At 40.8% G+C, this 13,692-nt stretch overlaps 2 protein-coding genes across 2 annotated transcripts; one reads left to right on the top strand and one right to left on the bottom strand.

Annotated features, from left to right (window-relative positions):
* The first annotated feature begins 2,556 nt into the window (after positions 1–2,556).
* On the top strand, positions 2,557–5,369 carry LOC103940121. Its single transcript, XM_009350198.3, has 2 exons — positions 2,557–2,861; positions 3,528–5,369. Exon 2 carries the CDS (start codon positions 3,583–3,585, stop codon positions 4,831–4,833), a length of 1,251 nt encoding a protein of 416 aa, XP_009348473.2. The 5' UTR covers positions 2,557–2,861; positions 3,528–3,582; the 3' UTR covers positions 4,834–5,369.
* Positions 5,370–8,605: 3,236 nt separating this feature from the next.
* Positions 8,606–13,175, bottom strand: LOC103944594 (probable E3 ubiquitin-protein ligase RHG1A). The gene is made up of 6 exons (XM_009355073.3): positions 12,997–13,175; positions 10,076–11,275; positions 9,896–9,946; positions 9,717–9,815; positions 9,313–9,477; positions 8,606–8,964 (listed from the first exon to the last, which is right to left on the bottom strand). The coding sequence occupies exons 2-6, from the start codon at positions 11,264–11,266 to the stop codon at positions 8,800–8,802; spliced, it is 1,671 nt and encodes a 556-aa protein (XP_009353348.2). The 5' UTR covers positions 11,267–11,275; positions 12,997–13,175; the 3' UTR covers positions 8,606–8,799.
* Positions 13,176–13,692: the final 517 nt, after the last annotated feature.

The raw sequence follows: 13,692 nt of genomic DNA, 5'->3' as shown, positions 1-13,692 counted from the left end.
AGGATCTCCTTTTGGGCTTAGCCTCGTGTGGACGCTTCGCCTAGAATGTCCTAAGTGCTCATCAAAGTGTGGATCAAACCTCGAATGCACATTAACTCGTGAGCCGAGTCAGGAATAAACAATTTTCTAAGCATTTAGATGGGAGAAGACATTTTCCCGATGGCCCAAATGAGAATGCACACTACCTGAACATGATTCATGGTGAGCTGACTGGCTATTTGCCTTGTCATCGCTGGAATAAGTCACGTTATTCTGCCCTTATTTTGCTTCGAGACACTTCATCTGGGGCGCGCTGCATCTCAATGTGCTCAAGAAGATGGTTCATCAAGGTGGTCTGTTGCGCGAGGTCGCTCATCAAATTGATGACCTGCTGGAGCAGATGGTGCTCGCCATTTGGATTGGAAAAGTCTGGATAATGGACGTCTCTATGTGTGGTGGAAATGTAGTGGACTGCAAGTATAAAGCTTGAGCCTGGAGCAGACATTCATGTAGAAAAATGGGGTGAAAATAACCCTGAATCGATCGCGGAACCAATGGTCTGAATCTAGATCGCCGGAGGTGGCCTCAGGTTGGACTGGGCCGAGGGCCAGGTCGTCGAAGTAGGTTGCAGAGAGGGCCAACCTGGCTGGGTGGTCAGAGCGTGTGGCAGCTGGCTTTGGGCCTGCATTGTGCGCTGGGCTATGGCTTGTTCCTCGCAAGTTTAGGCTCGGCTTGTAGTAGGCTGGGCTCGGCTAGCAGCGAGCTAGGCTTGGATCGTCTGCCCGTGGGCTGCTTCTGCTGGCTGGGCTAACTTTACTAAGTTCTAGTAGGCTTGGGCCTGGGCTTGCTGGACGGCAACTAAGGCTGTTGTAGTGGGTTGGGTTTCCTGCCCTAAGCTTGATGTGGCAGCTGCCATGTTGTGGGCCTCCTACCTTTAGGTCATGGGTTCTTGTGCAATGTGGTAGGCTGCTGCAGCATGCGCCTAGGCTCCAGCTTGGGCTGCTACTGATGCGGTGGTCCTTGCCGTGGCCTACAAAGTGGTGGTCGTACCGGTGGTAAGGCTCCGTGGCGGTAGGGCTCCTCCTACTATTATGTTGAGTCTTAAGGATGGTCGTTGTGAAGCTATGTCCTCGTCTCCACTCTCTGGTCCAAATCTAATTCGTCATGATTTCTGAATTTCCATTGTATCCTTTCTCCAAAGATTGATCAATAAACTTTTTTAGGAAAAATTAATTGATACGACGTGTGAGAAATTCAACGTATCAGAAAATTCAAGAGACCAAATGCAAAAAGCTTCTTCAAGTATTTGAATCAAGCCTCAATGAAAGCACCAATTTGTCGAAGCAAATTTCTGCCATCATCAGTCTTGAGGAAAATGCACCTGCAAAACAATCTACACCTTTGATCAAAGTCCTAAACCTCACGTGCCCACGATGTCACATCCCGACCCGGGCCCCCACCATATCCCGGACTCGACTCTACCGTAGCACGATATTGTCTACTTTGGGCCCCTATCACACCCTCACAGTTTTGTTTCTGGGAACTCACACGAGAACTTCCCAGTGGGTCACCCATCCTGGGATTGCTCTCGTGCGAACTCGTTTAACTTCGGAGTTCCTACGAAATCCGAAATCAGTGAGCTCCCAAAATGCCTCGTGCTAGGTAGAGATGGGAATATACATATAAGGCTTACAGGATCCACTCCCCTGAGCGATATGGGATGTTACACACGAGGTGTTGGGGGGGGGGGGGAGGGTTAGGCCAATGGATCTCCAATGCCTAAGTTAGTTTTTTTAAGGAGGGTAAAGTGTTTAGGGCATTTTAGGCTAGCAAAAGCTTCTGAAATTTGGTAGAATATGGGGTATATATAAGGAAGAGGGCTAGCCATAGTGTTCGGGTTTTACTCTACACATTGCGGCATCGTATTGGTCAATGTTTATAGAGAAATATTCTCAAGATATTAAATAGAAAATAATATCTTGCAATAATGGAGTAATTATCCTTAATTGATTTAAATTGGGATTATTTACTTAAATGGAGTCAATCTTCAATTAGGAATATATTGAAGATAGGATTTGGATAATTAATTCTTATCTTTAATGCTTACTTTTCCTTGTCAAGGGTAGGTGAGCTGTGAGCAGTCGTATTTAGCTACTAAGGTCTTTAGGGGTGTGAGCTGTGCGTGAGAGTATCCGAGGAGCCTGCCCATTTATTGAGGACAATCTTGTCTCTCTTGAGCAAAAGTCCACGTGTCGACTCTATAATTTTTGGGATTATTTTAGGCTTCACAATTTTGTTTCTACGGAAAAACAGGACATAATGTCATCTTACGCGAGTTTAAAAAATATCCCTCCTTAAAATGTTTAAAAAATGTAGTCTCAATGCATAATTAAGTATTGAAAGTTTATACTCCAAAGTGTAATTTTTCCTAAAAATAAGATTTTCAAATTCGTTGTAATAAAACTTCCTAAAACACAACAAATATCGTAAAATATTGTTTGAAAAAATTGTAAATATTTACTTTTTATGAAGCCAAAAATCCAGAAATAAGAAAAAAAAAACCACGAGGCGAGACCTTGAGAGTTGAGAGAGAGAGAAACCGAGAAAGAAGAGAACGAGAGAGAGAAAAAAAGAAAGAAAAGAAGCGAGAGAGAGAGAGAGAGAGAGAGAGAGAGAGAGAGAGAGTATTAGCAGAAGCGATCGAGCTACACACAGGGCGGAAGTTCGAATATAAATCAGCAAACACCCAAAAAAAGAAAGCAGTCAAGAAATTTCAAAAAATAAAATTACAGAAAAGAAGCCCCGGAGAGAGAAAGCGAAAGGCAAAGCTCCGAAGTCACTGAGGTTCGATTTTTCTCTGCAATTCGTCGAAACTCGATAAGGTCAGAGTCCAATCAATCTCCCAGAAGCCCTCTCTCATACACATTCTCCGAGCTTTTCACTATTTAATTTCTCTTTTTTTTTTGGCGCTTCATTGCGCTTTATTTTTTTTCCCTTCGAATTCGATTTTCCTGCAATTCGAGCTCCGTTTCTTCGACTTCAATCCGCCCAAGTTACTGATCTTGTTCCCCCGACTTCAAATTTCGCGTCTTGAAGTTGAAGCTTGCGAATTGGGGGAAATTAAATTCTGGGTTCGGATTGGCGGGGTGGTGTAATTCAAGTTTGAGAGGAGTTCGAACCGCTTTTTTTTATGATTCGAAGTTAGGGTTTTTTATTTGTGATGGTTTTTGACTAATTAAGCTTGATTGTGTATAGTTTTGTTGGGATTTAGCGAGCTTTGGTACTTGGTTTGATCTCTAGGGTTTTGGGATTGAGAAGATGGGATTTGGGTTTGCATTGTATTGTTTGTGGGTTGGGCAATTTGGGGGTTAACCGAATTTGGATTTGAGTTTGGGGGTTTTGGGTTTTTTTTTATTTGGTGGATGGTTTGCCTTTGTTTGTCGGGATATGCAGAGTTTGGAGGATTGATTTGCAATGAATGATATGAAGGAGTGCAAATTCTGGGTTTTCTGGAAACAGTAGTAACGGTAATTTGTCTTCTGGTGCAGTTTTGGGGGGATCACTTGTTTCTTGTGGATGGTGTATGAATCTGTTTCTTGAGAAATGCAACCTCAGCAGTTCTCTAGAATTGATTTGGGTGATCTGAAAGCACAGATAGTGAAGAGGATTGGGGCCGAGAGGTCAAAGCGGTATTTTTATTACTTGAATAGGTTGTTGAGTCAGAAGCTGAGCAAGAAAGAATTTGACAAGTTGTGTTACCGGGTGCTCGGGAGTGAGAACTTGCCACTGCACAATCATTTTATACGGTCAGTCTTGAAGAATGCATGCCATGCAAAGACCCCCCCACCAGTCTTTTCATCGGTTCCTGCAAAACCTGGGATACAAGCTGCAAACAGTTCTCCAAGTAGAGAAGATGGGCAGGAACAAAGCCTCTTTCCGCATCAAAATCAAATTGTACCTGGTTGGTCGAATGGGGTATTGCCGGTGTCCCCACGAAAGGGTAGGTCCGGGATACGCGAACGGAAGCTAAGGGATAGGCCAAGCCCACTTGGACCAAATGGGAAGGTAGATAGTGCAGCACATCATTCCACGGGTTTAGAGGATAATGGAGGTAAGGTTATTGTGGAAAACGGGGATGTGCATCCATTTGATTATCAGAGACCAGTGCGACATCTTCAACCTGTTGCTGAGCTACCTGAGAGTGAAAGAGATGGTGCAGTTGGGGAAAGACCACGGATACACAGCAAACCCCAGGCTGACTTAGCTGTTATTGATCACGAGGAAGAGGGAGAACAATCAAACCGCTTGAGTTTCTCAAGAAGTCCTGTACTTGCGCCCCTGGGGATCCCGCTCTACCCAGCCAGCGTAGGTGGGGCCCGCAAAGCTTTTCCAGTTGGTAGCAGCTGTGATTTTGTTAGCCATTATGACAGTGGGGGATTGTCCGATACGGAAACACTTAGAAAACGCATGGAGCAGATTGCTGCAGCACAGGGTCTTGGTGGAGTTTCTACAGAATGTGCCAATATGCTGAATAATGTGTTGGATGTATACTTAAAGCGATTGATTAGATCCTGCGTTGAGTTGGTGGGAGCAAGGTCTACACCAGAGCCAAAAAAGAATGCCGCACCAAAGCAGCAGCAGCAGCAGCAGATTCAAGGAAAAACTATCAATGGCATGTGGCCAAGCAATCACATGCATATGCAGAACAGCACTGGGCCTGTGGAAGAGCAAAGACCTCAGTGTTCAATATCTTTCCTTGATTTTAAGGTTGCAATGGAGCTAAATCCACAGCAACTTGGAGAGGATTGGCCGTTGCTGCTGGAGAAAATTTGTATGCAAGCATTCGAGGAATGAAAGATCCTTGTGAAGATAAATTTATCCCAAAGTTGTGGTTGGGTCGTCTGTTCTGGTTCAAAGGTCCTGGGATCACAAGTTACTGGAGATCATTGGTTCAAATAATTGTAATCTCATTGCCAGGACGCACCAGATGGTTCCTAAGTGGGTAAAGTTCCGGGTATTGCACGGGGAAATCATCTGTTTGAGCATCAAATGTCTGTAATTGCTTGCTGCGGAGCCAGGACTGATCCACAATTATCTAACTGCAACCGTTCAAGGGTGTTTCAAATTGAATCCCCATGTTTGGTTGTTCTGTTGTATGTGTAACATAGATGCTGCTGTATTTGCCACCGCTCCAGACCTCATGCTTTCGTGTAATTGCAGCCAGTGGAGAAAATATAAGAAAATTTTGCAGGGATACTGTTCTGTTGCTCGGTGAGAGGTATAATTGCTTGTGTAAGAGCTGCAGTATCCTCTGTATGTACTTTAGAATCTTAGAATTGATTTAAATTTCAATATCAATAACACATCGACATCAATTGAGTTGTCCTTGATTGCATGAGTTTAACGATAGTGTTCATAAATGACACTCAAAAGTATTTATCTGCCAAATTTTCGTTCCCTGCTCATCTGTTCTAGTTGACATCTGTTAATGCATATATAACCATTGACCATGTAAAACAATTGTTGTGGTTATATTTCTGCATGCACACACCGAAACACAATATTTCTAGTGTTCCGACCCAGCTTGTTAAATTTAAAGCGGCAGATTGAGCTTCATCATGAGGAATATAAGCAAAAAATTAGAAGTATAAGGAGAAACAAAATGAGTGAAGTCTATATAAATATAACTAAATCAAATGAAAAGAGGAACAGTTGTTAATGTGCAAATCTTTGGCATGATTCAAAACTTATCTGATTCGGGTTGTTACGAGTAAACTCGCTAGTATATTGATTTACGTTGCAGTATCATGCTGGAGATGAAAATGGTTCTATGAAGTGTATGAGATATATAATATAGCATTGGGCGTGTACTCAATGATGAAGAAATGGCACATCTTTGGATACATTTTTGGTATGAATTCTGGAATTACGCACTCCTCTCACAGGTATGGAAATTGATTCCTGGACTATCGCTTTGTATGTCCCATGCGTTCTCTTTCTTTTCCATTTCATCAGTCATATAATCCTTGCTTGTCAACATGCATTTGTCTCATCACCATTTCTGGCTTCTTTTCTCATACTATTTTTGGACCAGGTTTCTTAAGTACTGTTGTTTTCCAAGCCTGAATTTGAAATTCCGATCCATCGTTGTAAATTAAATTTGGTATTTCCTGTTCTGATGGATCAGTTCAGATTTGTATTTTCTGGCGAAACGGATTAGAAATTTGGTCAGTGAGTTTTACAAATTGCATGAATCTGAGGGTTACTTTTCTGCATCTTTCTTATTTTTTGGTAAACTAGTTTTCTGCATCTTCATTAAACAAGTGTTCTGCAATTCCTAGGAAGCTTCAGATTCATACGAAGCAGAACCTAGTTCTTGGTTGTTAACCGTCTATCTTGGTTATTGTATCTTTGACCTCTGTTCTAACGGCTAAAACCCCCGGAGTATAATTTGTCTGTTATAAACAATGAAAATCCAATCATTTGTTCTTTTGGGAAAATGGAGCAAAAGCAGAATCCCTTGGTTTCTTCAACAGATTTGATGTGGCTGTTGGGATCATATTCATAGGTCACTTGTCTTCGGAACTGTTGTCGTTGGTTGTTTTTTATGGGCCCCGACACATCCTAGGACTTACGTCACAGCTGCTGCAAGGTTTTCGGTGGAATGGAAAAAACCAGTGTGAGATATTTGTGGCTTCATTCGACAGAACCGGATCCCCTCTGGATCCAAAGGAATTGAGCTCACTCATCAAATGATCCGGGCTGTTGAAATTTAATTCAACAGTTACAAACAGAGAACCCTCTAAAAGTTATAATAATTGTAACCGTTGGATCAAATTTCAATGGTCCGGATCATTTGATCTTTTGGTTTAGTTCCTTTGAATCCAGTGGAATCCGGTTCCTCATTTGACGTCAGAGACCATGGTTATCTGGGAACTTGGAAGCTCATGGAAACCTTCAGTTATTGCATTTCCACAGTGGATAAAAAGGTTCTGGAAATTTTTTCTGAAATGACGTTCATATGATTTGCATGCTCCTTTTGAACTTTGGGCTGTTTCCTGGTTTTGCATTATTCATCTTGTGTTGTTTTTTCTTATGTAACGTGTCGCACACCTATTTGTTTCTCTCTTCGCATGACTGCAAACGTTTTAAGGTGCTTGAGATACTTTGAGATTTTTAACTATAGGTCTTAATTTTTGTATTTTTGAACAAAGTTTTAACATTTAAAACATTTCAAGTATGCAATACTATGGAGTACCGTAGAAAATCACCACATGACTAACCATGCGATGAAAGAGAGAAAGAGAAGAGGGTAACAACATGGGATAGGTAAGTCGGGTCTTCGTTACTGCGACTTAGGTTTTCTTCTCCGTTTAATTTATTGGTTATGAGTAATTTATGTGGATCTATTCTAATAAATAATTAAAAATTTCTTGAGTACAACAATAATTTCGAGTTCTATTAAATTTAACTACTGGACGTGCACTAAAAAAATTCTAGAGAATTTAACGGGTCGACCCAAGTCGCATAAAAGGACAAGCATGAGCATGTACTTAAACATACAAACAAGTACAATATGGGACCAGTGAAGTCTTGGCAGCAGTTTGGATTTTGGAACATCAAATGTTGGCTTTATTTGCATGCAACATTTCTGGGCAGTACCAAAGTCGACTGATCCTTCCCATGCTTGCAGCTGTGTCTTCCCTAATTTTGCGAACAACGGAAACCGAATTTTAGGATCCAACTCTTTCCCATGTCACTTGAGCAAACACTCGACAGTACCAAAATTGTTCTGTTGGAGCGGAACATGTCTCATCTTATGATTTTAAATCTGCCACGATAGGTGGCCCTTATATCTACAAGGAGACGTCTTAGTGGTCCTTTTCGGTAGTTTACCTTTTCGAAGGGCAATGGGAGTCTAAAATAGAGTTACTTGTTGATACGATAGGTTGATTTACGCTTACCCGTCATTATAGGCATAAAATATAATCTGAATTTGGAAATTAAAATACGAATAAGCAGCCGCGATTGTTGAAGCCTTTGCGAATATTTTTTCCAATTATTCCATTCATCGGGACCACGACACCTGGTTGGACGTGGCTCAAAAACTAGCACAAGGGATGAGCTCGGGAGAAATAGTAACCCGGGATGATCTCCCAAAGTGTTCTGAAACAAAAGTCGTGGTGCTAGGGATCCAAAACCAACCACGCCACACGTCTCTTCTTGTCAAAGTCGAGCGCCTTTACTTCGTAAACGCTATGTGAATAGGTCTTTAAGCCCTCACCCAGCGTATAGTTCAATCAACATACGTTTAAAATAAAAAATTGAAGCCTATAGCCATTTCAGCCTTACTCCCTATTCTGTTGAATATGAAGTCCGTGGGGCTGCAGGCACTATGGATCTTCTGACTCCCAATCGGGTTGCCCTACCAGGTCTCGCCGGTGTTGCCTGTAGGTCATGATGTGCCTCGAGATGGCCGTCTCCTGTCCCCCCGCCGGTGGGGAATCTGCTCTCAGGTCGTCGCTCTGCTGCGATCATTGCCAGAAACAGTTGGGAAAAATAAAAAATCCAATATTTCGAGCATCGAAATGATGGCAACTAAACTGAAAACCGAAAAAGAAACACGTTTGTAGAAACAGCACCACTTTGTATGTATTCACAGTTCCACAAGTGAATGCAGATTCCGGCTGTAAGACCAACAGCTTGGATTTATTAGTTGAATGGAACAAGATGAAAGAGAATCGATATGTACATCGAAACAGTAAAATTCAAAAGAAGAAAGATGATGAAGTTTCTCCTCCAAATGACTTAATGACTGAATTATGTGGAGGGTGGCGAGGGCGAGGGCGATGGTGCTGGAGCTGCTGCTGCTCCTTTGCATATAGGGCACCAATTCTTAAGCCGCAGCCACTGGTTTACGCAGACAACGTGAAATCTATGCTCGCACCGCAATCTTCCAACTTCATCTCCAGCCACGTACTCTTCCTGTAAAAAAGATAGACCGATAAGCTTTACTCTGCATCTATAGAGAGTTAGATTCAACTAGTATTACCCGAAAACAAGTTTTAAGTATATCTGATTAGATCCACTATGAGCTTTATGATATGTGAAACAACATTTGGAAGCAAGCTGAGCTAGTTCTAACTTCCAACTTAACCAAGGAACAGACTTGCACTAGTGCAGGTTCAGGGTGAAAACTTCTGGAGGCAACCGCTCTACAGTAGCATTAAATAGTCATTGGGTGCTCAATTATCTTAAACTCAGAGGTGCTGGTACACATATTACACTTGGATTTAAAAGGACAACAGGAGATCAGAGCTATTGGACAAGGACCTGGCAGATACTGCATTTGACATCTGCCTTCTTCCCATCCCAGCTTACGGATGCATCTTCTTGGGGCATAAACTGATAGATGCTTTTCTTAAGGCAATTGGACAATGCTTCTTCTGGCAATGCTGTGCTGACAGTACCCATCCTCTCTTCTAGAGCTAATAATTCCTGACATCCAAGTAGGCGAAAACCGTAAATGAAACAGATGGAGGTAAAAAGTTGCAGCAAGTATAGTATTTTAAACCGAGCATTAGTTGGTTATTCGAATTGATTCATTACTGAGGCACTGATGATCAAAAAAGGTTCGGATGCACCCTGACCAGGCCGGAATATTGTTCAAACATAAAGGAACAACGAGAGATACCACGGATTATATCTATGTGAAATGAATAGCAGTGCTAGCAAACCTCATATGTCATGTCGTCGATATCCAGTCTCATGTCTCTGTGTTGATCATAGAAGTTTAGGCCATTCAGGAACAAATTCGTCTCAAGAACAAGTAGTTGCTGAAATATGGAAAAAGAACAGTTAAAGAGCAAAAATTTAAAAATGCGAACACAAAAATCTATAATAAGCTAATAACAACCTCAAATGTTAGCTCTTCATTGTGTTCAATTCTCTCAAGTGCTAGCAATACCTGCAAAATTGTTTGAAATAAACAGATTAAGAATGACGGCACAACTATGTCATTTCTTTTGTGCTCTATCAGATACAAGGCAACATGTTGTAAGACCACACAAATGTTCATCAAAATTTCATACAATACCTCTGCTATCCCATCCATGTTGTAGCATCGCAGTCCATCCTGGTTCCTTAGAGAGCGGGAAAACCCAACATCTGAAGCACCAGCTCGCAGAATGCCATGTAAAGTCCCACTGCTACTGCCTGGCCGGCTATAAGAATTCAGCCGAATTAAAGGAACTTCAGCAGATGACTGTTGTGATGAACTAGAAGCATTCAAGTTGATAGACATTTCAGGTTCAGACGTATGTGGACCTGCAGAGGATCCACTGGATGACGAATTGGTTCCACTTCCTTGATTAGTAAGCAGCCTTCCCCTCGAGTGACCAGTGACAGTTCTCCGAGTCCTAACTGATGCAACACCATTGTTATCCCTGTTAGAAGGCATATTTCTACCTCTTCTTGAATCAGAAATTGAGATGCCATGGCTAGAACTGGGATTTTGTGCTAACAATGACCCATTCATTTTCTTCCCCTTAGCAGCAGAACTACTTTCTCCTTCAGAAGTTCTTTTCTTTATGGTCTCTCTCCGACCAAGGCTTGAATCTGATGATGAACAACTGGAAGGGACAACGTCAGATACTGAGTTACATCGTAGATTTCTTAAACCATTCCTGGCTGTGCTAGCCCGTGTCTGGATGGTGTTTTTAGATCCCGTAGAAACATTAGAACCCACTATGGAATCTTGGCTGCACAATCCAGATCTCTGATTGAAACTCCTTCGAGATCTTGTATTTGATGCTAGACCAGAGCTTCCAATTTCCATCAAAGTGACTTCACTAGACACAGAATTTTGAAATTCAGGGTGAAGCCCTCTTTGAATCTTTCCAAGTGGTGGAGCGATTTCTGAAACTTCTGGATCATCCTGAACACTACTGGTTTCAGATGAATCAGTTTCCAAATTAGAAGATAGCTTTTTGCAAGGTTCTGCAATGGACTTGCTTGTGTTGCCAACACCAACGCAAGACCTCGAGGAACTTCCAATTATCTCTTTCCCACTTGACGAAGAGCGAAATACTGGCCTTGAAGGTTTGGCCTTTTCAATTTGAGCACTTTTTACAGAGTTCAATCTTCCACTACATCCCAGCCGGCTACAGAGCTGAGCATTGCGGTCTCTATTGGGGCTTTCCCTTAAAACAAGACCAGATCCCTTTTTAGAGACGAGCCCATCAACAGCTCTTTTACCAGAATACTCATCCATGTATGTTGATCGCATGTTTCAATTCTGTAAGAACGGTAACAAAAAAATTTAAGATCTTCGATGCCATTTTCAAAGTAAAATGACAACAATTTCCAAATTCCATGAAGAATGTTAGTGAGAGACAATCTAGATCTAGATGGTGAAGTATCATGTAAGATTCAAAGAATCCTTGGTACTCAAAATTGGCAATTTGTTTGGAAGGGGGAAAAACAAGGAAACAAGAGTGCAGACATTGCATAACTAATAGTCCTAAGAACAACTGCGATGGACAGGTTTAAACAAAACAAAATACGTTTCCTATGCAGACAATATGTTTCATGCAAGCACTAAGTCTCATATGTAGGTAAAGCTAAACACAAAAATGTTCACAGAGAAACGAGTCACTAGTTTGTCATTGCTCATGGAAAATAACAAGAATCCAATGTAAACCAAAAAGCTACAAATAATCCGCCGAAAACTCATCGCATAAATGAACAAAACTTGGAATCTGATTGAGGTTGTAATTACGACCATCTTACTAAGGTTAGATTTCAAGATTTTTTCATGACAACAAAAATTGGAGACCAGATATATTGATGCATTTCCTCTAATGGAAGTAATAGCACACCCCCCACCCCCCCCCCCCCCCACCCCCCCACAAAACACAAACAAGTTTCCTAGCCAGAGACATGGAATCCTCATTCAACTATAAAGGATAAGCCTTTCTTTCACCTTAAAAAACCTCGACATCTGCTGCGATGAAACATTATAAGAGAATTTTGTTACTTTACCATAACCACTCGTTGATCATTCCATCATATACGATTAACTGCGCTCGATAACTATTTCGGAATTCATCATCTGTACTAATGTCTACACTACAAATATGTCCGTTATCAACAATTTTGTATCCTAAGTCAAAACCATATCCCACAAATTCCAGAACTCAGAGCACTAGTAATACACGAAACATCGAAACGAGCATAATTTCTATGCAGAAGACAACATAATAGTTACGAAAAAACACAAAACATGCGAAAAAAACAGATGATTAGAGGCTCAAAAATGCAGGATTAAGCACTAAAAAAGCAAGAATAAGAAAATTAAGACCTCTGTCGGCATTAGTTGAGTCATTGATGATACAAAGAGAAACCCAACAACCCAAAATTTTAATTGTGTCAAAACATAAAAAGGAAGAAAAGCAAGGGTTAAAAAAAGGACTCCAGATGGCAACATGCCCCATAAAATCATCCCAAAAAAGTGGCCACAAACCCCTTTTTTCTTGAATTATTCTCCACACAATGATCCTATTTTCTATTTTCATCAAAGACTCTCTCCCCGTGATTTAAGGACTTGAAAGGAAAAAAAAAAAAAAAAAAAAAGAAGCTGAGTTTCCTGAAAAATAAAAACCAGTGAAAAGGAGGGAAAAAAATGTTTATCATGATTTCTCCTCCATATATTCCCACAAACCAAACAGAAATCTACGCTTTTGGACTTGAAAAGTGCTTAGTTTTTATTGATAAGGAAGAAAACCAAGCTGGAAAATTGATCAGAATTCCTCACCAAAAATTATAATTTTGAAAAAAAAAATTAAAAAAGTTTGGAGGCAGAAGGAAGCAAACCCCGTACCAAAAACGATAATCAGAGATAAAACCCAGATGGAGAAATTTGAAAAATTTAGAAGAAAACCCAATACAAAACGATAATCATTGAATTTAGATAGGAGTTAAAGAAGTAAACTTGATAATCCGAAATTCTAATTCTACCTATTTCTTCCTCCTCTTCCTTCTTCTTCTTCCTTTGAATACCCAGAAGCCAAAAGTTGAAGCTTTTTAAGACTCTAGAGAGAGAAAGGAAAAAGGCTTTTCTTTTTTGAGAGAGAGGGAGGCAGAGAGAAGGAGGCAAGAACGCCTGTGCGAAGAGAGAAGTCCCTTGTAATGTTGGACTTCCATTTTTTTTTATATATATATATATATATATATAATTTTTAATTTTTTGGAGTTAATTTCCTTCCAGCTTTGGAAGCTTAACCGGAACAAACAACAGCCAAAGTGTAGTGCCGTCCGAATGAGAGAGTGAATTCGGAGATATGTGAGTCGTTGGATCATAGAAAAGGTCAACGATCGACGGCTGCAGAGGATCAGCCGCCGGCCAACCTCATACTATTTTTTCTGCTGTGGCCATTTTTTAATTGTTGTAATTAAGATTGTTTTATTTATTTAATTATTTTTCAAGTCCAAGTAAATTAGAATCCACCTTGAGGTTGAAGACTTGAAGTGCGTCTCTGTCACTTTGCTCATCAGATTGATTGGTTTTTATGTATGTGTGAATAAGTGAGTCGACTTATGTGGATGAAAACTACATATTCATATACAAATACACTATCTATCCATATAATAATTTTACTAACTCGTAACCGATTGAGCGTTAATGTACATATAACTTTATGTTATGTCAAATCA

Source organism: the organism of the source record quoted next, unplaced genomic scaffold (genome assembly GCF_019419815.1).
Source record: "Pyrus x bretschneideri cultivar Hongxiangsu unplaced genomic scaffold, Pyrus_bretschneideri_v1 Contig15, whole genome shotgun sequence".
NCBI classification, from domain to species: domain Eukaryota; kingdom Viridiplantae; phylum Streptophyta; class Magnoliopsida; order Rosales; family Rosaceae; genus Pyrus; species Pyrus x bretschneideri.
Note: the sequence above shows the minus strand (reverse complement) of the source record. Positions and strands in the feature narration are given on the sequence as shown.

Excerpts from the sequence above, each read along its gene's own strand:
- LOC103940121 (XM_009350198.3), top strand. The coding sequence starts at position 3,583 with ATGCAACCTCAGCAGTTCTCTAGAATTGATTTGGGTGATCTGAAAGCA.
- LOC103944594 (XM_009355073.3), bottom strand. The coding sequence starts at position 11,266 with ATGCGATCAACATACATGGATGAGTATTCTGGTAAAAGAGCTGTTGAT. Across the intron at positions 9,816-9,895 it reads ATGAAGAGCTAACATTTGAG|CAACTACTTGTTCTTGAGAC; the intron begins GTTGTTATTAGC and ends TCCATATTTCAG. Across the intron at positions 9,478-9,716 it reads TCGACGACATGACATATGAG|GAATTATTAGCTCTAGAAGA; the intron begins GTTTGCTAGCAC and ends CTTGGATGTCAG.